General features: G+C 46.2%; 1 protein-coding gene across 2 annotated transcripts; it reads right to left on the minus strand.

The window, feature by feature from the left end:
• On the minus strand, nucleotides 14–26949 carry LBR (lamin B receptor). 2 transcript variants are annotated; one of them, XM_021064388.1, is made up of 14 exons: nucleotides 26769–26949; nucleotides 21063–21241; nucleotides 20297–20500; nucleotides 16467–16577; nucleotides 15909–16101; nucleotides 13946–14142; nucleotides 12348–12402; nucleotides 9125–9316; nucleotides 8216–8319; nucleotides 7200–7325; nucleotides 5734–5902; nucleotides 3322–3402; nucleotides 3101–3223; nucleotides 14–1920 (listed from the first exon to the last, which is right to left on the minus strand). In XM_021064388.1, the coding sequence occupies exons 2-14, from the start codon at nucleotides 21225–21227 to the stop codon at nucleotides 1760–1762; spliced, it is 1881 nt and encodes a 626-aa protein (XP_020920047.1). In that variant the 5' UTR covers nucleotides 21228–21241; nucleotides 26769–26949; the 3' UTR covers nucleotides 14–1759. The 2 variants fall into 2 exon arrangements, with proteins under 2 accessions (XP_020920047.1, XP_020920048.1); XM_021064389.1 differs by lacking the exon at nucleotides 26769–26949 and having other exon boundaries at nucleotides 21063–21244.

Genomic DNA, 26949 nt, shown 5'->3' on the forward strand with positions numbered 1-26949 from the left:
GGAAACTCCAAAGTGATCAAAGCAACATCTTTTTATTTTCAACTTAAAACTTCATTATAAAACTTGTCCAATAAACATCAAAAACAAAATTAAAAACAAATTATAGCTGATATCCAGAGACTGCAGCACTGTGTTGGTAACAACTCTTTTTCATTACCAAGGAAAAGAATGCAAGCCCCCCCCCTCCCCAAAGCTTCACTGGTGAATTTAGTATAGAATATGCTGGCACCTCATTTTCTGATGCCCAGAGAAAAGCATGAAGAAACTGCTTGCATACACAGCTTCACCAAAACCATGTTTAAAGACCGTAGGCCTGCAGCATGCTAGAGCAAACCAACTTCATGATCACGTTAACATAAGCCCAGTTATATACACTTCAGGTTACAGTGTAGAATCAACACTGCATATTCTAAATGGCTCATATATAAAATGTATAATTAAAACCCCAAACATACACGCTGTTAGATTTCCCCATGTTTAAGGTACTGAGAACAATCCAACTCTGAAGACAAAAGTTTAGTGAATTTACTACTGTTCCATTATAGGACAGTTACTAAGGAGACTGTATCAATCTCAGTAGAATTTACTGGCTAACACTACCTTATACACATCTATTCAACTAAAAGAAATGATTTGAAACTATTCCCTTAAATTGTTTTTACATAAATAGATTTCTAAAGATGAACACAACACTCCTTTAGAGGGAGTAGAGTTTTGTAAAATATAAAGATATGCAAAAATACAGCATAAACTGCCTAAGCCAACAGTAGCAAAAACACCGTTTAATTAAAAAAGTCAATGACATACAAAAATATTACCCTGAAATGGCAGATTTTCAAACACCAATCTGTGTAAAAATGTTTAAATAGTGATGTTATTCCAAAAATATATATTTATTTTCTATTTGCAAGAGTTTATAAAGGCAAATACACACCTGCAATTGAGGTAGCAAAGCCAAATTCACGACACTTTGGATTAGGAAAAATACTCTTCCTATGCTTTAAGAGCGCCTTTCATACACTAGTAAATGAATTCTACTTGTTTCAAAATGTTCATTTCACATGTACTACTTTACAAAACTTAAAATACTGCAAATGTTTGTTAAAAAGATACTTAGTCCTGAAAATTATTTCACATTCAAAATACTATACAGGAAAATCTGAAGTCACCATATATTACATAAAAGCGACGTATTTACATTTTCGAATGCAGTTTCAGAGGCTGAGGTTAAGCAAATGACCGCTAAAAGTCTTCAGCAAACAATGTCCACTCACCATCACCCGCTTCCCATGGAGCACTGAACAGCGGAGTTTCAAATCTCGTAACTAGTAAGTGATTTAAGGGAAACAAAAATTCTACTCTCTTAATGCAATAAAACATAAATATACTTTTAAAATGTAACAACATTTTCATTTAAGAAAAACCAACTGACAAAAGAATCCAAATTTGAAAAGCAATCAAAAACCATAAACATCAATAGTATTCAGTGCGTTTAGAAGACTGAAGGACTGAACGTTTCCGATCAGAACGCCAATTCCAACGTCTTTATCTACACGTTCCTTATGTTAATTGTTATATTTAATAAAAATAAACATGGCTACATTAGAAGACTTACTGTCTGGCTCTACAGTCCTGCCTCAAAGAGACAGGGAAACGGCAAGATGCTGTCAGTGCAACAAGAGAAGGTTCTCGGGGATTTTCTTCTTTCCTGGCGAGCGGGAGCTAGAGCGGCAGGTGCGCTGCAGCAGCGAGGGCAGGGTCAGTAGATGTGCGGGAAGATGCGATAGGGGACCCGCTGGCAGTACTTCTCCCAGGCCAGGCCGTACTTCCTCTTGCAGTGGTGCTCGTCGCGGGCTTCTCGGTGCACCAGCAACGCGGTGAAGTAAATCACGTAGAAGTAAGGCAGAATGTGGCTGAAACCTGTGGGTAGCAACAGCCAAGAGGACGAGGCCTGTTTATCATCACCTTGCGCTGCTGCCCCTGCTGTTCCCCGCATCCTCTAAAATGGACCCCCCGTGGCTTCATTTTCTGCGATGATGGGGAAAACAACTAAACCAGTTCATGAAATCCCACTCCTGTGTGGCAGAAGGTAATATCTGAACTAAAAGCCATCAGAAGAGTGGGAGTTCCTGTTGTGATTATAAACCCAGCTAGTATCCGTGAGGATGCAGGTTCAGTGCCTGGCCTTGCTCAGTGGGTTAAGGATTGGGCATTGCTGTGAGCTGTGGTGTAGGCTGCAGATATGGCTCTGATTCGACCCCCTAGCCTGGGAACTTGCATGTGCCGCAGGTGTTGCCCCAAAAAGCAAAAATAAATAATAACAAATTAAAAAATGAATTAAAATAAGGCTATCAGAAGAGTGACTAATCCATCCTAACAACAAATCGAACATCCATCCCTGTATTAAAAGCAAATCCCCCCCTTTCCTCCCCCGCGGTCCTCAGGGCTAAGCAGAGAGAACGGACAAGTGGGCTGACACAGAGCACAAACACAGAGCGTGCCTTTTCTTCTGCTTAATAACCAAAGAGTCCAGAATCTACCTCCACTGAGTCATGAATAAAAAGGCATTTCTTTAATACACGCAAACTATTGCCTTCGGGATGGACAAGCAATGAGATCCTGCTGTACAGCACTGGGAACTCTATCTAGTCACTTGTGATGGAACATGATGGAGGATAAAGTGAGCAAAAGAATGTATGTATGTACGTGTGACCGGGTCACTGTGCTGTACAGTAGAAACTGACAGAACACCGTAAACCAGAACACCGTAAACCAACTATAATGGAAAAAATAAAAATCACTTTAAAATAAAAACATAAAAAGGCAATTTCTACAAATTCTACTTAGGAAAAAAGCTAACAGGTATAGTTTAAAACCTCCAATTGTGCTTGCAGATGTTTCGAGTAAAACCTCAGGCTCTGTGAATCCCCAGTTAACCTCAGAAGCTGGATGAGTGAGGTGCCGCTTGAACCAGGCACAGCACCCAGAGGGGAACGGGCAACCCCGACCTCCTACAGCGACCCCCACACCCAACAAGGACACACACATCCTATGCGTGGCCGCGAGAAAGACCCAACCAGCGCTCCCCTGACATGCTTACCGCACGGGAGGGACCATGCCAGGGCCATGATGAGGTCACCCAGGTAATTGGGGTGGCGAACAAAGCCCCACCATCCAGACACGAGAAGGTTTTTTCCCGTTGAAGTGTGAATGGTTTTTAAATCTACACAAAAACAAAAAGACATTTTTAATGAGCTACAGACAAAGGGAGACACAAAATCTTTATGCAATACAAAACCACAGACAGAAACCAATACTTACGGGCAAGCTTTGGGTCATTAGGATTTTTCCGGAATGCATTTTTCTGAGAATTTGCACATCGGAAGATGATAAATCCACACACTGTAATTTTTTAAAAATTTCGTTCGTTAACAATTTTGACATAATCTGTATTTAAAAGCATCTGTAATTTCAATTGGAAACTACTCCTGTGCTCCAGGGAAATTTCTAAAGTATAGAATAGTTTGCTTCCTTAAGAACGAATCAAAATGTCTCAATCTCAGAACATCAGCAGAACTTAGGAAATCTCCTAATTCCTGTTGAGGCTCAGTGGTAATCAACCCAATTAGGATAAGGTTCGATCCCTGGCCTTGCTCAGTGGGTTAAGGACCCAGCATTGCCGTGAGCTGTGGTGTAGGTCGCAGATATGGCTTGGATCCTGATTGCTTTGGCTGTGGTGTAGGCCTGCAGTTACAGCTCCAATTCAACCCCTAGCCTGGGAACTTCCATATGTTGCAGGTGTGGCTCTAAAAAGACAAAAAAAAAAAAAAAAAAAAAAAAAGATAGGATACTTCACTGCCATCCTGCTTTCATCATCTACCCAGGAAATGCCTTGAAGGCAAAACTGACAAACACAGTTACATCCATGAATAAAACTGAATATAGCCCACATTACAATAAAATCGATGCTGGCGTTCAGTATAATTAATCACGTTAGTTACGATACCTGCTGGCTACAACGGCGAACACTTTCGTAATTAAACTATGGCTCAGCATCAGCACCAGAACAACTTGCACATAAATATATGCTGAATTCCACTGCGAGCCTCCAAATTAGTAGGTTTATTTCAAATTTCAAAAGGTCGGAGTTCCTGTCATGGCACAGCAGAAACGAATCCGCCTAGGAACTATGAGGTTGCAGGTTCGATCCCTGGCCTTGCTCAGTGGGTTAAGGATCCAGTGTTGCCATGAGCTGTGGTGTAGGTCGCAGACACGGCTTGGATACTGCCTTGCTGTGGCTGTGGTGTAGGCCAGCAGCTGTAGCTCTGTTTAGACCCCTAGCCTAGGAATCTCCAGATGTCGTGGGTGCAGCCCTAAAAAGCAAAAAAAAAAAAATTCAAAAGGTCGAAATCAGTAAGTCCTGACATATCAGTAATATACGACAGTGTTAGTCCTTAATAAAGCAGTAGGAAATAACTCCATCCCACCCACCCACCCCCCTTTTTTTTTTTTTTGCTGCACCTGCAGCAGATGAAATTTCTGGACCAGAATCGAACCTGCACCATGGCAGCGACCCAGGGCACTGCAGTGACGACACCAGATCCTGACCCCGCTGTACCACAAGGGAATGCCCCTATTTTTAGCCTAACTGTAAAACAGACATACTCTGTCTTGCATAACACACAGGCATGTACTAACCAAACCAGTGATGAACCTCTTAGATTTAACCAATGGCTTGAACTTATTCTTCCAGCATAAATACTGATTATATAGCAAAATCAGCAACATGCGAAGTTCCCTGCCCACCCTCTGGTGGGCTGTTTAATCCACAGTGTAATGAAAAAAGCCATCCTGAAGCTAATCACGACCCCCAGCAATGCCATCCACCCCGGCCGAGCTGTTCCCTCCGTCTGACTTAGCCATCTCCCACCCCAGGTTTACCCATTGTGAGTCAGGCAAACACCATGTCCTCCAGTAAGTTCACACTGAGAATCTCCAGAGAGACGCTCTCTCTACCTTAAACCCCCATCATATTTGGTCTATAAGTCCCTCTTATAGGCTCTTCCTACGCCTCACAGCCCTGTCTCAGCTCAGTGCCTATTTCTCCCGTTAGAGTGTAAGCTCTGTGAATGCAAGGCCGATCTTCCTACCTTTTTTTTCTTTAGGGCTGCACCTGCAGCATATGGAAGTTCCCAGGCTAGGGGTGAATCAGCTGCAGCTGCCAGCCTGCACCACAGCCACAGCAACATGGGATCCGAGTCACGTCTGCAACCTACACCACAGCTGACGGCAACGCCAGATCTTTAACCCACTGAGCGAGGCCAGGGATCGAACCTGTAACCTCATAGATACTAGTCAGGTTTGCAACATGCTGAGCCACAAGGGGAACTCCCCAATCGTCCTACTTTTTAAGGGGCTACCAGAAAAAGCAGGCACTCAGCAGAAAAAAATGACTCATTACTAAAATTATTATTTTAAACTAAACTTAAAAAGTTTTAAAACTAAATGGTTTGCCTAAAATGATGTTTAAAGAACTATTAAGGAAGCCGAGAAAGAAAGAGCCATTCTCTTTGCGAGATACGAGAACCTTTTACTACTCAACCCATCCAGCACACAGCGCTTCAGGCCTGCGCTACCGGTGGCATCTCTCAGGGCCCGAATCGATATGGAGCTACCAGGGCACAGGAGACTCTGCGCGCAACGTTTAACACGCAGAGTGACAGTCATACTCACGCTTCAGAGCCACGATGAGAGAAGCCGCCGGCCAGGACAGCTCATTGGGATGAGCGACTAAGTAAAACGCTTGGAAGCTGTAGATAAACGGCACCCACACTAGATCCCCGAAGGCCAGCATGAACCCGAAGCCATCGTGGATGATGTCCATGGTGGTCAGCAACGCCTCCTGGAAGGTGCAGAGGGGAAAGATTGCTCTTCCGTGTGGGGAAGAGGACCTTCTGCGTCCAAAGCGTTTAAATCAAGTACGAGTCTGCAGTCAAACGGATCAGGGCCTCGGGGAAGGTACACGACCAAGAATGTTCGCAGGCAGGGGCGGGCGTCTGGCTCCCCCAGCGTGGCCATCACGCCAAGTCGTTCCGCTTCAGCTCCTGTGACTCCAGCCTCTCACTCCACGATGCTCAAACAACAGTGCTCCCGAGCGCCCCTTCTGCCTCCGAGCCTCTGCCTGGAACCCCCTCCTCCAGGCCTCCCGGCTGCCTTCCTGCACTGTCCCCAGGGAGAGGCACCTCTCGGATGCCACCACCTGCTGGAGCCTCAAGGGACTGGGGGACTCTATCTAAGCCGCTCCCTCCACTAGACGAGGAGACAGAAGGCGGGGAGCGCGCGTCTCCACTGCCACCCTGCACCTAGCCCACGTGCACCCACCTAACCTCTGATCCTAATCGGGTTCTTCCGATGACCCAGCAACACGGGCAACCACCTGCTTCACGGCCCAAGGTAAACTAGGCCGGGCACGAAACCCCTCGAGGCTGAGGGCAGCCCAGCCAGCAGCCAGATCCGCCTGGGACCACGTACCTGCAGGCCCGACCCTGGAGAGTGGAGACGGCCCAGCGTGGGGGCATCGCTGACCTGCCTCGAACCCCAGTACACACCACTGACTAGAAACCCGGCACGTATAAGCTCTGACGGAGAATCGGTGTTCTAGATGAGAGAAAAGTGAGGGCCCCAACGAGCCCCCCCCAAAAAAGCAAAAAGACCACGCAACAGAAAAATGGATGTTACAACCTCCAGGCCCTTGGGCTCACACTCGAGTCAAAATTTCCTATTCTTATGCCCACGGGAGCGGGTGAGAAAGCAGACCGGGCTGGGGCTGGGGCAGGGTTAGGGCTAAGGGGAGGGCTAGGGCTAGTGGGAGCGGGCCAGGAGTGAGGGGCAAGGCAGAAACTGCTGGGGCAAGGCCAGGGCAGGACCCTCGGCCCCACCCAGTTCCTGGGCCTCAGATGATTTGCACGCAGCCAGCAGAGGCTCCGAGAAAGGGTCATTTATGTATATTGAAGTTCACATTTCAGTTCTTTAAGGTGTGGCGCAAAAACACAGAGGAATCTCTAACACCCAACCTAACAAGAAAGCTACCAAGCATCTACTTTTTGTCCAGACACCTGCCAGGTACCAAGCCAGGCTGCATGCCAGCGACCCAGCCACACTCAATGCCGCCTGACTCCAAGCCTCTTAAAATTACTTACCTCATTCCAGAGGGCGTCCACCACGTACAAGAGCTGGAAGCTGTTGACCAAAATCATGGCTAAGGATGGAAAGGCACGATTCTGTACCTTCATCTCAGCCAAAAGCATCACCAAGTTAATGACCACCTGAAATGAAAGGGGCAGGTGTAGTCTCCACAGAAAGACAGTCATTTCCCAGCCGAGAAGGCGCACACACCTCCTGACCGAGTAGCCACCGTCAGTGACAAGACACAGCCACCTCATAAGCCCCTGACAGTACCAAGAACACTTATTTCTTGCCAAAGGTTTTCGGGCCAAAGACACATCATTCACCCCCATCACGAGAAAACACTGGACTAACCCAAACTGAGGGGCCCTCTTACAAAATAAATGACCAGAACTCTTTGAAAGTGTCAAGGTCATGAGAGACAAGGAAAGACTCCGCCGTCATGACAGAGGAGAGGAGACGAAGGCCAAGGAGCAACTAAATGAAGTGTCGGACCCTGAAGAGGGTCCAGGATCAGGAAAAGGGCGACAGTGGGAAAAGTGCAGAACCTCACTCTGTGGATTGAACGGGTAATGCCGTAAGGGTGTTAATTGGTGGTGGTGGTGGTTTTAATTGCTGTTCCTTATACTATGGTTCTGCCAGATGTTAGTATTGGGGGAAGTGATAAGAAGGACATCTTTATATGTGCAGCTTGCATTCATATCTAAAATTAGGTCAAAATACATTTTTTTAAAGCAGAGGAAAATATTTTTTCCTAATAAATTCATCTACACTATTATTTTTCTACCTAAACATAAACCGGTATAATTGGAATAAAACAAACTCTTTTAATGTGCAATAACCTATAACCCTCTGGACTATATTTACAGTAAGAAAATATTTTAAGTACACAGACCTATGGAAAGCTATAGTTATTCCTAAAGACAGACCACCCACTGCTTCCTTTAAAGCTGTCTACGGTTCTCTCTAAAGGCAAGACTGATCTGTACTATTGAATTGAAATTAAAAAAAAAAAAAGAGAGAGACATACCCAGCCAATCAATCCAGGGCGCAATTCACAAAAGTATTTGAGATCAAAAGTACCAATCCGAGGATTTAACTCGCGGCCAATGAAGAAATCATAGATGGCATTGCCTAAGAAGGAAAAGGATTTTAGCTAAACAGCATTCCAAACCCAATTATGAGGCTTTTAAACTGCTCAGCTGTCTTCTCTCCAGGGTCAGATGCAATCACCTCCAGAAGACTGGCAAACAGCCACTGGGGGAAGACACCCCCTGCTGGCCCATCTGGAAACAGCCATGCTGCCACAGGCATGGGGCCTGTGGGGCCAGATTTCTGGATTTTTTTTTTTTTATTTTTTTTTTTTTTTTTTTTTGCAGTTCCCAAAGCACGTGGAAGTTCCTAGGGCCAAGGATCAAACCTGCGACAGAGGAGGGATTTTGCAGGATCCTTACCCCCCTGGGCCACCAGGGAACTCCCAGTTTGCTGGATTTTAAGGGAACCGGAGCTACTCTTAAATACAGACTCACGACTTTTAAAATAAGCATTTTAATTTTTTTTAATGTTTAAATACTTTTCGTTAGAATCAACCCATGTGAGAGCTCTCTTGTCTTTTTTTTTTTTTTGGATGTTTACTCTTTGGGACGAAAAATATTTCTCATAAGTTGCTATGCTATTAGAGGCACTCGAGTGCTGTACGTTATTAAAATGTCCCACTGTCATTGAGTGACTAAAAAAGGAAGAAGAAATGAACAGGAAAGTATGAGGGGAACATCAAATAATCCTTCGTCCTTTTATTTTTCTTCTGATTTTTTTCTTCGTCTTTGTTTTTTTCTTTCTCTCTCATAAACTGAGGGTACGAGAGCAACCTAGGAAGCCTAGAAATGACAGCTGGGGGCTGGGGGACGCGCTCGCAGGAGCCGCGTTTCCACACGCTCACCAGAGCTGGCCGGCGACAGGTCATTCCGAGGCGCCTTCAGAGCCCTGGCGCAGAGATAAACACTCAAGACCACGGCCCAAACGGTGGCTGCGAGTGCAAACTGGAGGAAGTGATTGTACACGTAATAAAGCTCCACGTCCCAGAGCAAAGATGCTCCGACGAGTCCAGATGTCAGGATAAAAGCATAGAATCCTTAAAAAAAAAAAAAAGGCGGGGGGGGGAATTCATGTTAAGCCAGGGTTCACATGAGATTTGTACCATTATAAAACAATGCAGTGTTGTTTTGCTTTGTTTTGGGCTTTGGGGCCCGCCCCTACATAGGGAGGTTCCCAGGCTAGGGGTCCAAGCAGAACTGCAGGCGGCAGCTGACACCACAGCCATGGCGATACGGATCTGAGCTGTGTCTTCGACCTACACCCCAGCTCATGGCAACACCAGATCCCTAACCCACAGAGCGAGGCCAGGGATGGAACCCGCATCCTCATGGATGCTAGTCGGGTTCATTAACCACTGATCCAGGACGGGAACTCCTATTTCTTAAAGTCTTAAAATTTAGGCTAAATACACACAAAGAGATGAACAAGCCGTGCCCGGGGCGACACAGCAGCCTTCAGTACCGATGCCGTACCCCCTTGCACCATCTCTCCGACAGGTTAACGCACTGAAGGCATATTCTTTTTCACTGTGAATGCTCATCTGCTTTTAATGAAGGGGGCTGAAAAGACGTGCACAGACGTTCACTATTAAAAAGCCGAAAAGCACCTCAAAATTCCCATAATCCAACCCTCAGGGTCAAAGTCAAGTGGCTCATTCTAAGAGCTGGGCAAACACACAACTTCAGGTCTTTAGGTGGTTAAAAAGGAGAACTCGCTTTACTTTAAATAACTTATCAAGAGTGGTTCCCAAAGGTCCTGGTCGGGTTCTACCTTCCAAACAGAGATCTCAAGACCCTGCCCTCAAAGAAGAGGACATGACATAAATGGTCCCCGAGGCCAGGCAGGAGACTGAGGGGACCAGCTCGGCAGGGGGGGACCGCAGGGCCAGAGCTGTTCACACGAGGCCCCGCAGGAGGAACTGCTGCTCGGCGCTGACCCCACTAAAGCTCCAGAGACGGAGGCTGAGCGGACTGTCTGCCTTCTCTTTTCGTTTTCTTTTTGGGGGCCACACCCACATCACGGGGATGTTCCCAGGCCAGGGATCAAACCCACACCACTGCGGTCATGCTGGGATCCTTAACCCGCTGCCCCACAAGGGAACTCCCCCGTCTACTTTTGCTTTTGACTCAGGAAATCGTATTGCTTTCAGGAGCTGAGCACAAAAACTGCTCCCTCAGACATCAAATGACATTGGGATAAAAACAGTCAAACACTGAAAAGAGGTAGGTATTAGGTACAAAGAATTCAACTGTCAAGGCTTTTGTAAAATAAAATGGCCATCTCTGCTTTACCATTTAAACCCACATCTTCCGCACATCAGTGTGCTCCCATGAGTAACTTTGAACTGTTCAAACTTTAACTTTTTAAAACAGTCACTTTACTCAGAGGGAATTCCCCTTGTAGCACAACAGAAACGAATCCAACTAGGATCCATGAGGATGCAGGTTGGATCCCTGGTCTCACACAGTGGGTCAGGGATCCAGTGTTGCTGTGAGCTGTGGTGTAGGCCGGCAGCTGTAGCTCTGACTTGACCCCTAGCCTGGAAACCTCCATAGGCTGCGGGTGTGGCTCTAAAAAAAAAAAAAAAAAGCAAAAAAAATAGTAAGATAAAACATGCATTCATTTACCACAGATAAAATGTAGGCCTCTTAAAGCAAAAGAATGACGGATGGAAAAGTCTCCTGCTCCCAGCCTATGTGGATTCGATTCTCAGAATGTCTTAGGACTCCCCTTAGTTTACAATGGTAAACTCTCATCAAGCGGAATCTCACAGCATTAGAACCAGAGGAACCAGATGAGGAAATTTTCAAAAGAAGGATCAAGCAGCTGGTTCAGCCACCCAGCCCCACCCCCCACCTGTTTGCTCCACCAGCTCCGGGCTTGACCTCAGGGGAAGAGAAAATGGAAAAGAAGAGCATTCAGAAAAGAAGTAAATGGGGAGTTCCCATCTTAGCTCAGTGGTTAACAAATCCGAATAGGAACCATGAGGTTACAGGTTCGATCCCTGGCCTTGCTCAGTGGGTTGAGGATCCCGAGTTGCTGTGGCTGTGGTGTAGGCCGGCGGCTACAGCTTGATTAGACCCCTAGCCTGGGAACCCCATATGCCACCGGTTCGGCCCTAAAAAGACTAAAAAAATTTTAAAAAAAGAAGTAAACGGGCACCTAGCAGAAGCCCACAGAGCACAAACATCAATGGACCCAATGGACAAACTGAAACCCCGCCCCTCCCCAGGCTTGGCCTCACGGGGGTGGCTGGCACACAAGGGAGGGTGTGTCAGCGGTTCTAAACCTGTTCCAGCTGCAGGGAGCCTGGGAAAAGTAAACTGACAGTAGCAGCAGACAAGTGTTAGGCATCTGCCATGGGTCAGGCGCTGAGCCAGGTTCGAGGCTTTACACACCTGGCACAAGAAGCAGAGGTGTCTAAAACACCTCTGGCTTCCTTTTTAGAGCCCAAGAGAGTGATTTCAGAAACAGTGGCTGCTAGATGAGTTACTGAAGAAAGGATCCAAACTTCAAAAGGTGAGAAGTGACAGGATTTAAAAAGGCCAAGAATTACAATGTATAATGTAATTCCCAAAAAAAGGAAAACAGCTGACTTGATCCAGTTAAAATGGAAACTCATCTAGGATAACTACACTATACACTGACCTTTTTTTTTTCTTTTTTTCACAGCCGTACCTACGGCATGTGGAAGTTCCTGGGCTAGGGGTAGAATCAGAGCCACTGCGACCCACCCAGCAGCTCATGGCAACGCCAGATCCTTAACCAACTGAGTGAGGCCAGGGATCGAACCTGCATCCTCATGGATACTAGTCAGATTCCTCACTGCTGAGCCTGCATCCTCGTGGATACTAGTCAGATTCCTCACAGGAATTCTACATGGCTTAATTTTTGACATATTGGCTGCAGGTATGAGCAGCTGATCTGCATGCCCTTTGGACTAAGAGATCATTTACTATTTACTATTCCTGGGGTGTAATCAGCTTTGACAGTTTAAAGAGAACTGCACCCAGAAGTCTGAGCTATCAAGTCATCAATTTGAATCTTTTAAAAAAAAAAAAAATCACCATTTAATCTGTACTTGAGTCTTCTTCCATCAGCAAGAGGTGTTCCTTCTACAACCTTAAAAGAAAAGGTGTTTTTTTTTAATTTAAAATTTTACAAAGCACAACACTTTACCATGATATATACGTCTTGTAACAGCACCTCAATTTCAACACGCCTAAGAAGAAGGATCATCTTTTCATGGGAAAACGTAATTAACAAGTTTCAAAAATCTTCCTGGCACATCCTTTGATGAAGCAATTTCACCTTCAGGAAAGGTTCCAACAGCCACCTTCCTTCAACCCGCCCATGTTCCACCACAAGACGAAATGTGCTTTTGAAAAACCTGTCTATCTGGTCAATCACTAGTTCAAAACTCTTCAGTGTTTGTCTCGGGCTAAACTACCCTTTCATTAGCTATGAAAGGGAAGCCAAGAGAAATGTAGTATCTGTTTGAGATCACAGGATTAACAAAATTCCACATGCTAATTTCAAATGAGCCCTATCTAGTAAAGGTATCTAACAACTACTGTGCTGGGTTTTAGTCTGTGAAAAAAACAAAAAACATACACACACACACACACACACACACATGTGTATATGTATATTTTTTAAACCATCAAAACTTCTTTTCTCAATAAATACCATCTAGTTTGAACTACGTCTATCTGAATTTGTGGTTTTTACTGTTGAGCCTTATCATAGAAATACCTGAAGGTTCACATCACACAAACCCTTTCTAGAGCCAACAACATTATGGTAAGGTTTCAAAGTATGTGAAGTCTGCAGTTCTGGCGTTTACCACCTCTAGTAAAACTGATCCTTTGGTTTACAGACAGTTGGCAAACTTGCAAAGCCCTAAGAATAAGATCCTTAAATGAATTATTTATTAAGGAATCTCATGTTCCTTTATTTTTTTATTATAGTTGATTTATAATGTTCTATTTCTGCTGTACAGCAAAGTGACTCAATCATGTTCTTTTTCTCACATTATCCTCCAAAACGTTCCATCACTAGTGACTAGATAGAGTTCCCTGTGCTATACAGCAGGATCATGTTCCTTTAAAAATATCCAAGTAACGTCTTCTACTGAAAGAAGAAAAAACTACACTTAGCAATGAGGACAAATTTTAAAGACATTGCATGAGTTTGAAAAGAACACTAAAATGTCCCTGACAACAAGATTTCTAAAAGAGATGAAAATTAGAAATGCATCCTATTAAAAATAAACAGTAAAATACAGACTAAAATCCATTGAGCTCGGTAGTTTATCAATTCATGATTTCAAATTCTGCATCTTAAGCGACATACACTAAGAGAGACTTTTTTGTTTCCCCGGCCACCTCTATTAGTCAGGTTATTTTGCAAAATAGCTCATTCTCTTCTATTTGGTTTGGAAAGTTACACAAGAACCCTCAATCAGATTCTTCAAGTTCCGCTTAATCAGCACACATTACAGCACACGAGTGCAAAGACTGAACAAAGTAAACCTAAGTAAGTCTGGGTGGTCAGGACCAAGGACTCATCTCCTCACCTTAAGATTACTGTAAACATCTTCACATCAACACGGGAGGGGCAGGAAAACCCTCTAACTCCACACGCCCTACCAGCAAAACCTTACCTTCCCAATCGGCAGTAGGTAGAACAGAGCCTGCAGGAAAAACCAGACGAGGTAGAGCCCAAATACTCTGGCGTCCCATAAATCAGACAAAGCTGGCAGAGGCGGCGGGAAATTCAGAAGACTGGGCTCTTTCTGTTTACACATCAACAGCAACAGGAAGAGGAAGGCAGGCAGGCCGAGCATGATGGTTAAAACACCTGCAAGTCATTGGTGAACATTCCAGGCTCTAGTTTCATTCCGAGGTATTTTTTTTTTTTTCCAACAATCATTCCGGCTAGCTGTCTGAAACCAATTTCTAATGCACCATCAGAAAGTCCTCGCCTCTGGAGCTCCCATTGTGGTGCAACAGGATCAAGGGGCATCTTGGAAGTGCTGGGACAAGGGTTTGATCCCTGGCCCAGAATGATGGGTTAAGGATCCGGCAATGCCAAAGCTGTGGCTTCGGTCAAGACTGCAGCTCAGCTTTGATCTCTGGCTCAAGAGTTCCATATGCCTCGGGGGAGCCAAAAATGAAAAAAGGAAAAAAGTCCTCACTGCTACCTGTGGGAAGGCGACCACAGGCGTTAAAGTCGTGTAATAGCAGATGTCCAGCACCGAACCTCTAAATGCCCCCACAGAAACCAAGCTCCAAGACATTTAAACTCCAATCACTACAGCAGCAAACATGTTGAAACTCCAGCAAACTGAAGACAGGAATATCTGAAAGCTAGCAGTCTGCTCTTCAAAAAACAAAAAACGGGAGTTCCCGTCGTGGCGCAGTGGTTAACGAATCCGACTAGGAACCATGAGGTTGCGGGTTCGGTCCCTGCCCTTGCTCAGTGGGTTAAGGATCCGGCGTTGCCGTGAGCTGTGGTGTAGGTTGCAGACGCGGCTGGGATCCCGCGTTGCTATGGCTCTGGTGTAGGCCGGTGGCTACAGCTCTGATTCAACCCCTAGCCTGGGAACCTCCATATGCTGCGGGAGCGGCCCAAGAAATAGCAACAACAACAACAACAACAAAAAAAAAAAAAAAAAAAAAAAAACTTTGTATCCCTAAGATTCTAACATTTAAACTGATAACACACTCACAACGTGCACGGATTTTTAAGTGATGCTGGACACCATCTCTAACAAGTCAACTAGCCAAGAGTCAGAACTTACAAAATACAAAGCTGTTAATAAGCCATGCAGGATTTTGATGGAAAAGGACTTTCTTCTCTTTTTTCCTTTAGGGCCACACCCGCAGCATATGCAAGTTCCCAGGCTAGGGGTCGAATCAGAGCTGTAGCTGCCGGCCTGCGCCACAGCCACAGCAAAGGTGGATTCGAGCTGTGTCTGCCATTGGCACCACAGCTCACGGCAACGCTGGATCCTTAACCTACTGAGCGAGGCCAGGGATCGACACCATATCGTCATGGATACTGGTTGGGTTCATGACCCCTGAGCCACCATGGGAACTCCTAGAGAAGCACTTTCATTTGCAAGCTCATAAAACCTCGCCAGCTCCACCCACTTAGTAACTCCAAGCCTCTGATCCTTCAGATCCCTGACCTCACAAGCAACCTGTCTCGCAGGGAGGGCAGGCGCCGTGACACCATGGAGTGTGCAGCTCCTTCCCCGTCCCACTGTGAGCCAGGCCCTGCCGTCTGATTGTCAAATTTCTAGTCACTCATCATCACCATCCTTCCTCCATACAAATGTCACACCGACCCTCCCTTTGGCACTTCTTTGCTTAAAATCTATGAACAAACTACTAAAAGCTTTAAATATAGCCACAGCGGCACCCTTTTCCTCTGCGATAACCCTCAAAAATGTTCCGCTCGGGCCTTTGCTGTGGCTGCTGACCCAACGCTTCCCCGAGTTCCCACCTGGCTCATTACCTGGCTGGCTTCAGATTTCTTCAGAGAAAGGCCTTTCTTGTTCATTTTATAGCCACTACACTCGCCCACCTGCCTGCCCTCCCGGAGCCAGTTCTGATACCTACCAGGTACTCCCCCAAACTCCACTTCCTTCAGCTGTTTGGTTGTCACTTCAAAGGTTCTCAATGACGTAGGTCCTTCTGTAACAATTTTTTCTTCCTGAGCATCTATTTCTTTTAATTTGATCTCTTCTCTTCTCGGACGAAGGCTATACTGTGTGGACAGATAACTGCTCTCCTGCGGCAAATGGAATTTTTCCTATTGAAAAAATATACAAAGTATTAAGTATCTGTGCTCAGTATCACTAATGCCACCACATTAATTAATTCAGCATTCTTAACACAGCCATAAACTATAACAATAAATCTCTTCAATTCCATTCAGTCTTAAGGGCAGAATCTTAGAAAAGACTGTAAGAAAGAGTATGGCTTTCCAACCAAAATGTTTATCAGCTGATGAACAAATAAATAAAATGTAGAATATTCCTACAATGGAATATTATCTGTCAGTAAAAAGGAATAAAGTACTGATAAATGCTAAAAAAAAAAAAAGAAAGAAAAGAAAAATTATGGTTTTCAAGATGCTTCTCTAGCGAAAGTCACATCCACAAAGAAAAAAATTACCTGGAGAGAGAATGAGCCGGTGTGCACCTGCGTGGTTTTGTGAGGAAGGTCATTCTTCTCTCTGTGCTCAGGCTCTCCGTTGTATCTGTTGATGCTGTTCCCAAATGGCTTCTAAATTGAAGAATATCAAACGTTTCAACCAGAGGAATGGTAACGTACTAAAAAGGAATAGGGCAGTAAAAATCTAGCATCGAACAAACCAAAGATTTTCAGAGCCTTAGTTCTGGAAAAGTGTAGCCTATTTTTGCTGAAAATGAAATGGAATAAGACAGACAAGAATCTTCAAAAGAGGGGACCTTCCGGTAGTGCTTTCCACAGAAGGGCTTTCATCTTTTCAACAAAATTAGACTCCATTTATAATTTCACTGTTCCATAACAAATGTTCTAATAGTATTCGCTATGAGAAGTAGATAAAGTAAAAATTGGTAAATTAGTTCATTAATTAGTTTTAAAAAAAAAAGAGGAAGAGATATTTACTGCCCCCAAACAGCCAATAATGGGAAATTAAGCAGCCGTGGGTACCTATGGAGAATTACTAGTGACCTTCAAACTGCCTATTTTCTGAATTTCATCTGCCTCATTTTTATTAACCTTAACTTTTCTTTCCCTAATGTCCCTTTTCTCAACTCAGTCTCTCCCGGATCGCTCATCCTCTCGCAGCAGCACAGGAAGTTTGGTACCAATTGTTCACAGGAAGTACTTTTGCTTACGAAACATAATCCAGGCAATATATGGCTGAAATCTGTAACTTTGCTCCTTTAAAATCACAAATTGACAAACTATAATGGTAATAAAGCAAGAGGAGAAAAACAAACTAAAAAGACAAGTATATCCCTTGGGAGGCCAGCTAGCAAAAGACAGCATTAATACAGCATCAAGTTCTAGTTCAAATCAAGGTCTAACTGAGCAGGGACGGCATTCAACATATACTTAGGTTTAACAATGTGCCAAAGAGACATTTAGCAGCAAACGGACCCACATAAAAAGTACTCTCTGGGAGTTCCCATAGTGGCGCAGCAGAAATGAATACAACTAGGAACTATAAGGTTGCAGGGTCGATTCCTGGCCTTGCTCAGTGGGTGAAAGATCCGGCATGGCCAGGAGCTGTGGCATAGGCCGGCGGCTGTAGCTCTGATTCAATCCCTAGCCTGGGAACTTCCACATGCTGTGGGAGCAGCCCTAAAAAGAAAAAAAAAAAAAAAAAAACAACCAAAAAAGTACGCTCTGGGTTTCTCAAAAGCCGGTATATACTCTATAGCAAGCACAAATGACATCCTGTAACAAGCCTGGTGGGCTGACCCTAAACTGCACTGACTGCACCCCAACAAGGTACTTAGCAAAGTACCACAACCGATCACAACAGGAGTTCGAAAGAACACAGACAAAATGATCCAAAGCTCCATGCAGCCTAAGTGCGGTCTTTCACATGCATCACCCCATCCTCAACTCAGCCACGGATCCACTGTGAGACCAGGGCTCGACTGGTGAGAAGCGAAGCTGGTCTGTGGGCTCTGGGGTCACCAGGACTATAAGGAGGTTGCAAGGTAAAAATCTACCAGTCATTAAAAGCTAAAAAATGAAATGTGGCAGAAAGCATTCTGTCCGTTAACCTGAGTCACCTGTCTAGCAGAGAGAGCCACTAACAGAATATTCCAACTCACCAGCCACAATCAAAATGCAACTGAAGGGGTTCCCGTCTTGGCTCAGCAGAAATGATTCTGACTAGTATCCATGAGGACAAAGGTTCGATCCCTGGCCTCACTAGGCTGAGGATCTGGAGTTGCCCTGAGCCGTGGTGTAGGCCGGCAGCTATGGCTCAGATCCGACCCCTAGGCTGGAACTTCCATATGCCACGGGTGCGGCCCTAAAAAGATTAAAAAAAAAAAAAAGCAATTGAAAACGGGGAGTCTAAAATCTTCAACAATCATATTGCCCCTTCCCCGCTCCCCCAAAAAACCAAGAAACTCTGTACTCAGAATGAGAAAATGTCATTCATAGCCTACTCATACTGGTATAAACTTTCTTGAAGCAACTTAGCAAAACGGAATAAAAGCCTCAAATCTGCTCGCTCCATCTCACCTAGCAGTTCCACTTGTAAGAACTTATCCTAAGGATATATTAGATGTTGTGTAAGAATTTCTGTTTATAGGAGTTCCCGTCATGGCTCAGCGGGTAACGAACCCGACTAGTATCCATGAGGACGTGGCTTCCACCCCTGGCCTCGCTCAGTGGGTTAAGGACCCAGCGTTTCCGTGAGCTGTGGTGTAGGTCACAGACGTGGCTCCAATCTGGTGTGGCGGTGGCTATGGCCAGCGGCTACAACTCCAATTCAACCCCTAGCCCAGGAACTTCCACATGCCACAGGTATGGCCCTAAAAATAAAATTAAAAAAGGATATTTGTTTATAATGGTGAACACTTAGAAAGAAAAAAGCTGTCTACCATTAAAGGAACTAAAAATTATGTTACCTCTATATAACTTATGATAATCCAAACAATACCATAGGCAACAACGAAAGTGACGTAGGAAAATAGAATAGCTTATTCCCAACCTCTTAAAATTTAAAAATCTGACTCCAAAACTAAAGCTTCTTAACAATCTGCATGCATTCTATCCAGAAAAGAGGAAACATTAAGCGAACAGAATAAAAAATTATTTTTATTCAGTTACTCTTAGTTATAACTTTGATTTGGTCTACTACCTAAAATATGCATTGCCTAAGACCCTACAGGCTCTGCACACTCCGATAGCTCCAACATAAAATCGGAAAATACTTCCATTAAAATACCATCTTTGGGGAATTCTCTTGTGGCACAGAGGGTTAAGGAGATGGCACTGTCACTTGCAGCAGCTTGGGCCACTGCTATGGCACCGGTTTGATCCCTGGCCCAGGAACTTCCACATGAAACAGACGTGGCCAAAAGAGTATGTTTTTATAATATACAGTTATGTCTCATTTAATTTTTTTTTTCCTTTTTAGGACCACATCCATGGCATATGGACGTTCCCAGGCTAGGGGTCATATCGGAGCTACAGCCACCCGCCTACACCACAGCCACAGCAGCAATGGATGTGAGCTGCATCCGAAACCTATGCTGCAGCTTGCGGCAATGCCAGATCCTTGACCCACTGAGCAAGTCCAAGGATCGAATTAGCATCCTCATGGATACTAGCCGGGTTCTTTTTGTCTTTTGAGGGCCGCACCCATGGCATACGGAGGTTCCCAGGCTAGAAGCTGTAGCCGCCAGCCTACACCACAGCTGTAGCCACCAGCCTACACCACAGCCACAGCAATGCCAGATCCGAGCCGCGTCTGTGACCTACACCACAGCTCATGGCAACACGGGATCCTAACCCACTGAGCAAGGCCAGGGATTGAACCTGCAACTTCATGGTTCCTGGTTGGATTCGTTTCCACTGCTCCGCGACAGGAACTCCACTAGTCAGGTTCTTAACCCACTGAGCCACAATGGGAACTCCCAGTTATGTCTCATTTTATACATGAGCTTTTATACACTATAAAAACTTATTCAGTTCAGTCTATAATAGACATCTACTTCAAATTTAAACAGTGCTTTTTTAAACCACAATATTAAATGGCACTCTTATAACTTAAAAGCATTCTTTCTCACAGTCTTCCAAACATTCTAGTCTTCCGAACATTCATTTTTTTATGTAATCTTCCAAAGTCATCACCTTCGACCTGACATCTCACTGACATTTTAATATTATCAACTGCAAATCACCTGAGCACGTACACACATAAAGGGAAGATGCATCTGGAGCGGACTAAACGCTGGCGAGGCTGGCGAGCTCCCAAACACACTTACCAGCACCAGCGGAGTCAGCTTAACTTCCAAAATTTCCTTCCTGACTTCCTTCCTATCAGCCTGGTGCGAAGCCGAGGCGGATCGGCGGGAGCTCCTCGGGGGCCGGCCCGGGGACCGGGAGCGAGACCTCGAGCGGCTCCCTCGGCGTCTGGAGGGAGAACTGGAAGCTGAGCCGCTCTTCCTTTGCCGGAAGGAGGTTAAAGGCTAGAGAGGGAGGAGAAAGCAGAGCTTTACCTCGAGTCCACACACAGGCGGGCAGATCCCTCCCACCTGGTCTGTGGGACCCTGGATCTAAGACTGGCTTCCCGGTTCTCAAAGGATTGCCAGCAGAAGAAGAATGAAACTTAGCAGGCACCTGAGAATGATGTGACATTCAAGTTTCAGTGTCCACCAATAAAATCTCACTGGAGAGTTCCTGCTGTGGCTCAGGGGTAATGAACCCAATTAGTATCCATGAGGATGTGGGTTCGATCCCTGGCCTCGCTCAGTGGGTTAAGGATCATTGCTGTGAGCTGCCGTGTAGGTCGCAGACACAGCTCATTTCTGGTATGGCTGTGGCTATGGCTGTGGGGCAGGCTGGCAGCTGCAGCTCCGATTCGACCCCTAGCCTGGGAACCTCCATATGCCACAGGTTCGGCCCTAAAAAGCAAAATAAATAAATAAACAGACAGACAGGTAAACAGAAAAAAAAAAAAAAAAAAAAAAAAAACACCTACAGGGATATCCCAGTTATTCTCAACATACTCAAAGATCAAAGCGTGCTTACCTTGATATCACTCTCTTTCAGTTCAAGTTCAGTTCCATCCTTGTATTTGACGGTGTAAAGCTGGGACTTGCTGTCATGGCTCAGGATCTCTACTTCGTAGTAAAGTGAACTCCCAGGCCATCGACCCCGTACTACTTCACCATCAGCAAATCTCCTAGTTGGCATTTTCGAAAATCAGCCTGAATGGTTTAAAAAAAAAACAAAAAAGGGAATCAGTGCATTCACACTTACATTTGTCTTTTTTTCATACACTGAACACTAAAAAATAACCTTCCAAAATGTCTAACTGGTCAAGACTTTAGGGCTAGAAAAGCTTCTAGAGGAAAGGTATTTATATAACCCACAGTTGAAAGGTAAAAAAGACTATAAAGCTTAAAGGTGTTCATTGCTTTGTCCACAGGCATAAAATCAGATGGCATGAAATGGCAGAATCAGGACATACAGAGGTTGTTCTTTCTGCTACATGGTATCTCCCTGGGAAACACTTTATATACATATAAGTGACACTAAACATTAATTATACGACAAAGCATAAAGGCTCCAAATGGGGAGTTCCCACTGAGGCAGTGGGTTAAGAATCCAACTGTAGCGGCTCAAGTCACTGTAGAGCTGTGAGTTCAATCCCAGGGCAGGGGCTTATATAGGATCCAGAGTTGCCCCCAGCTGTGGCTCAGATTCAATCCCTGACCCAGGAACTTCCATATGCCACAGGTGAGGCCATGCAAAGAAAAAAAAAGCTCCAAATGGCTTGCACTAATGCAAAATGCTACCCGCCCACAGTGACCATAGTCCTTTAATTAACAAGGCACAGTCTCACAAAGGACACACATTTTCTGATGTATAAATTTGCATATTCAGTAGCCCCACCACCCTTATCTGAGGAAATATGTTCCCAGACCCCCAGGCGTCCCCAGTGAATCCTGAAACCACAGATAGTACACAGCCATATTCATACTACGCTTTTTCCTCTACATACACACTTATGATAAAGTTTAATTTATGCACTAGGCTCCATAAGGTGTTAGCAATAATAACTAAGAATAGAACAAATGCAGAACAATTATAACAATGTACTTTAATAAAAAGTTATGTGAATGTGGCTGATCTCTCAAAATCTCTTCTTGCACAAATTTAACACTTTTTCTGTCTTCACTTAAGCACTAAGTCATGCACTGTGGCCATAACTTTCGCAGCGTGAAGTGCAACAACAAAACTAGCATCCATTTCTTTTTCCTTCTTCACAATTTCCCAGAGAGAAGATTCATTCTCACTTTAGGTCTCAGCAACCTCAGGATACAATTTTTTTTCCTTTCCCTGTTAAGCGAACTTCCACCTTTTCAGTTAAAGGAAGCACCTGACGGCTTCTCTTTGGCACATCTGAATTGCCAGCATCGCTGCGCTCGTGCTTTGGGGCCATCATTATGTAGAATGAGGGTCACCTGAACACAAGCGCTGCGCTATCTCTTGACAGTGGAGCTGATAACCCAGATGGCTACTAATGACAAATAGGCAGGACACGCTGGCCAGAGGGATGGGTCCCATCCCAGGCTGGACGGAGGGGGACAGTCCAAGACTTCATCAGCTACTCAGAATGGTGCACAATTTAAAACGTATGAATTGTTTATTTCTGGAATTTTCCATTATTGGACCACAGGGGACCATGGGGAACTAGAACCTCAGAAAGTGAAAAACCTGTGGATAAGGGAGGATGACTGCGGTCTCAGAAAGGCTTTACAGATGTAGCTCCTTTCTAACATACAATGCTTACTAAAAACAAACTATGAAACAGACTGGGAAAGTCAAGGCTGTCTAATTCACATTACCGCAGCCTACCAACGGGGAGAAAAATAACTCCAAATCTCTAATGAACAGCAAATTTGGGATTTTTCACAAAGCTTTCAAGTCTTAGAGCTACAGTCTCAAACATCCACCAAGTCCCTCTGCCAAGCACATCCCTGGGCCCGCATCCCGGCTCTTTTCTCTCAAGCCTAGAGCAGGCACCAGCCCCCAGGGACCACCTTCTTTTCCACCGAACCAAAACATGGCCCATCAAGCCTGGTCAACCACACTTTTAAGAAGCTGCAAGCAAACTGGAGGAATTGCCGCTTGCATGAGGCCCACCTGCCACCCTTTTCCAGCATCAACAGATTGCTGGTGCCTCCAGCTCTTACAGAGTAACACAGATTCACTTTTCCACAGGACGGGGGCCAGCGCCTCCCAATGCCACCTGAACTAGCCGGGCCTCTGAGCAGCAGCAGAGCCGATGGGAAGACCTCTCCCTACCTCACCTGCATCCCACTGACTCAGCAATTCCCCGAGTCTCCCCTGAGCGTGTGAAATACACACTCTTCACCGCTCCCGGCAAAAGCAGACACCGGGACATAACCGCACTAGATAACTTGTGAAGTGTCCCCGGAGTTAAGAAAGGACAAGGTTACATGGCCACACCCCTCCTGAGAAAGCATCTTTCCCAAGCAAGCACATTTCTTCACCGCTAATCACCTGTGGAAACAACTTCACACACTTCACTGGTTAGAGAGAGAAGCTAGGCTGGCAGATAAAACAAAACATGGGGACATGCTGGTGAATGGAGGCTGTCAGCCCATTCACACCTCGGGTCAAAGAGTCGCTTTCGTCCCGACCTGCCTGCATCACTGCCTCACTGGGCAGAGAGAACTTGGGCTTCTTGGGGTCAAGGGTGGGGGGACCCAGCTGCTCTGGGGGCAAAGTCACACGTGGCTGAGGAGCACCTGGAAAGCAGAGGGCAGTGGACACCTTGGGACCCAGAGGAGGGGCACACACACACAAAAAAGGAAGGTGACAACAGCAAGTTCTGCCTATTTCAACATTTAGCCTCCAAACGCCAAGAAAGAGGAAGGAAACGTGCCCTCCTTCTCTCGCGCCCCCTCCTTCTCCTCGGACCCCCTAAACTCAAACCACTGTTTCCAGCTCTCTGCCGTGGGTCCACCTGTTTCCAGCTCTCTGCCGTGGGTCTCTGCTTTGGAAGAAGGCAGTTACATCTTTCTATACGAAGCTACCATTCCAGTTTCCAACAACTTGTCACACCCTTTTGAAACACAGTCCCTCAGGACTTAGGGGTCACCTAGATTTTTTTTTAAAAACCTTTTGGAACATGTCTTTATTGGTCTCTTTCTGTTGTACCTACTGTCTACCACATGCATAGTAGCTGCAATACCAGACACAATTCTGGTCAATGCCAAAGAGGTTTTTCTGTTATCAATTAAATACTTTGGGGTAAACAAATTTTCAACAAATTAAGATACATGATGGACATGTTAGGTCTCTAAATGTAATTTTTTTGTTTTCTTTTTAGGGCCGCACCCCGAGGCCATGGAAGTTCCCAGGCGAGGGGTCAAATCAGAGCTACAACTGCCAGCCTACACCACAGCCACAGTAACGCCTCATCTGCGACCTACACCAGAGCTCACGGCAACCCTGGATCCTTAACCCACTGATCGAGGCCAGGGATTGAGCAGCATCCTCATGGATACTAGTTAGATTCCTTTCTGCTGAACCACAACGAGAACTCCTTTTTTTTTTTTTTTTTTGCTTTTTAGAGCCACACCCTCAGCATACGGAAGTTCCCAGGCTAGAAGCTGAATATGAGCTGCAGCTGCCAGCCTACACCACAGCAAAGCAGGGATCTGAGCCACATCTGCAACCTACACCACAGCTCATGGCAACACTAGATCCCGGACCCACTGAGCGAGGCCAGGGATCCAACCCGCATCCTCAGGGATGCCAGTGTGATTCGTTTCCAGTGCACCACAACTGGAACTCCCTAAACTTAATTTTTTAAAAAAATTTAAGAATTGGGACTCAATAGCAATCTTTCATGTGGTGGTTGAAGAAAAAAGGAACCAACCAGGACTCTCCTTAGGAGACTGATAACCTTACACACCAATGTTCTGAAAGCTACAACTACCAACATCATGTGCGCTCCCACTTTGCTCGAGATCCACACACAAGCGTCCCACAGTGCATCACATTTTCATCCTGCAGGAGTAAATGTACCAGGTAAACAGGAAAACCCCAGGACAGGTGTGTGTGTCATTACGCTCTCACCTCATGAAGTCCAAATAGGCCTCCTCAGAAGAGATGTTTTAGCCAAGGATGTTTGCAAAGAAAACTTTTGTTTTCTGAACACAGTGTCTTCATTTCCCTTAGCAGTGGAAACATGGGGACCCTCAGGCTTTTCTCTATTAAGCCACAAGCTTGCTAACTTCAGTGTCAACTGGCACTGGATTCCTTACACATTTCGGCTTCAATATGTTCCTGTTTATCAGCACCACAGAATGTGTTCTTCCCTGCTGATCACAGCCTTACAACGGTCTTTGGCCATCTTTTCCCACTTTTTCAAATTAGTCAAAATGTGGCAGAGAAAGGGAAGCTCCCATCAAATCTGACAGCTTCCCTCAACACCTGTGCCCAAAGGCTGGCCTAACAGGCAAAACCCCAACAAGAACACCTGGCCTAGCTCCTGCCCTGCCGCACGATGCAGAAGAAACACCACCATCCTGGCTGCAGAGGCAGAATGGCCTGACATTTCCCCTAAGAAATGTAAAGAACTGAAGGTCCCGATAACTCCCCTCTGCTCACTTTTCCCTCCTCCCTTAACAGCTCTCAGAAACTGAACTTAAACTGGACTTGCTTCCCAGTCTAAATTAGCGGCCGCACGCCCGCGCGCGCGCGCACACACACACACCCCATCCTTTCCTCCAGAGCAGTTGCTACAAGTGTAATTACAGATTGGCACGTGTTTATTTGCAAGGTCCCTGAGGGCTGGGATCAGGAATGTGGGTCTAGCTGAGCTCTGGCCAGGTGCATGCCCGGCACCGGGCAGCGGAGCCCTCGCTCCCGTCTGAACCCTTGCATCGCTGTCCAAAGTATCTACTGGGTCGTTCTGAGGATCCCCAGCGACACTCCGCGCAGTCATTTTGGTGAACCGCCTGGAACCAGGCCCTCCGCAATCAAGTGCTTACTATGTGTCCCTTGCGAATGACGGAAGGTATCACTACGAAGAATTTCTTCTTAGGCCTTAAAAAAGGTGGGAAAAATAAGATCGAGCTTTAGCAGAAGCCCGCAAACCTGCCTAACGATTCGGCTTTCGAGCGTGCGGAAACACCCGGCGAGGGAATGCAACACACGCAGCCAGCACTGCAGAGTCACCAAACCGAGAGCCACGACCCTCAAGGCCAGTGACAACCAGCGCGCATTCAAGTCAGCTTTGCAACCCCACTTCCCTGTCCGCCAGGCTGCCGCGCCTTTCTCTGCCTCCCCACCAGCTGGGCCCACTAAGCCACCCCCTCATCTGTCAAAAAAGGCGCTCGGAGCGGGCTTGGGAGGGCGGGCGCTGCAGGGCGGGGACAAAGAGGCCGGGGAGGGTCCCCCACCCACACATCCTCCCCAGTCAACATCAGTTTACACCGACGCGGCGCGTCCAAAATGGAGGGAAACGTCGGCAATTTAAAACCGCAGCTCCATTTCCGCAGCTGGCCCGGCCGGGCGCAGCACTAGCCTCGCCAGCAGCGGCCGGGACGGACCCGGAGAAGGGGAGGGCGAGGCCGCGGGGCCAGGCCGGGTGTCCAGGTACCCCGGCCCACCAGCCGCGCCCGCCCCGTTGGCCTCCGCCCGGCCCCTGGGAGACCGCCCCGCGGGAAGCGGGATTGGGTTCCCGGCGCTCACCTGCTCCAGGCTCCGGCGAGAACACGAACGGCTCCGGGAGAATTGCGGAGCAGCAACCTGGCGGCGGTTCCGCGCGCGCGACACTGCCCTCTCTCGCGCTCTCGCGCCCCGCGGTCCCGCGGCCCGGGCGCGCGCCTTCCCGGCCCGGCCCTCTCTTCGCCCCGCCCCTCCATCCGGGCCT

Source organism: Sus scrofa, chromosome 10 (genome assembly GCF_000003025.6).
Source record: "Sus scrofa isolate TJ Tabasco breed Duroc chromosome 10, Sscrofa11.1, whole genome shotgun sequence".
Lineage (NCBI taxonomy): Eukaryota > Metazoa > Chordata > Mammalia > Artiodactyla > Suidae > Sus > Sus scrofa.

Coding starts and splice junctions, on each gene's coding strand:
- LBR (XM_021064388.1), bottom strand. CDS start 21,227: ATGCCAACTAGGAGATTTGCTGATGGTGAAGTAGTACGGGGTCGATGG. Junction 8,320..9,124: donor CCTGTCGCCGGCCAGCTCTG/GTGAGCGTGTGG, acceptor TTTCCTTCTTAG/GCAATGCCATCTATGATTTC. Junction 5,903..7,199: donor TGGACGCCCTCTGGAATGAG/GTAAGTAATTTT, acceptor TGCACCTTCCAG/GAGGCGTTGCTGACCACCAT.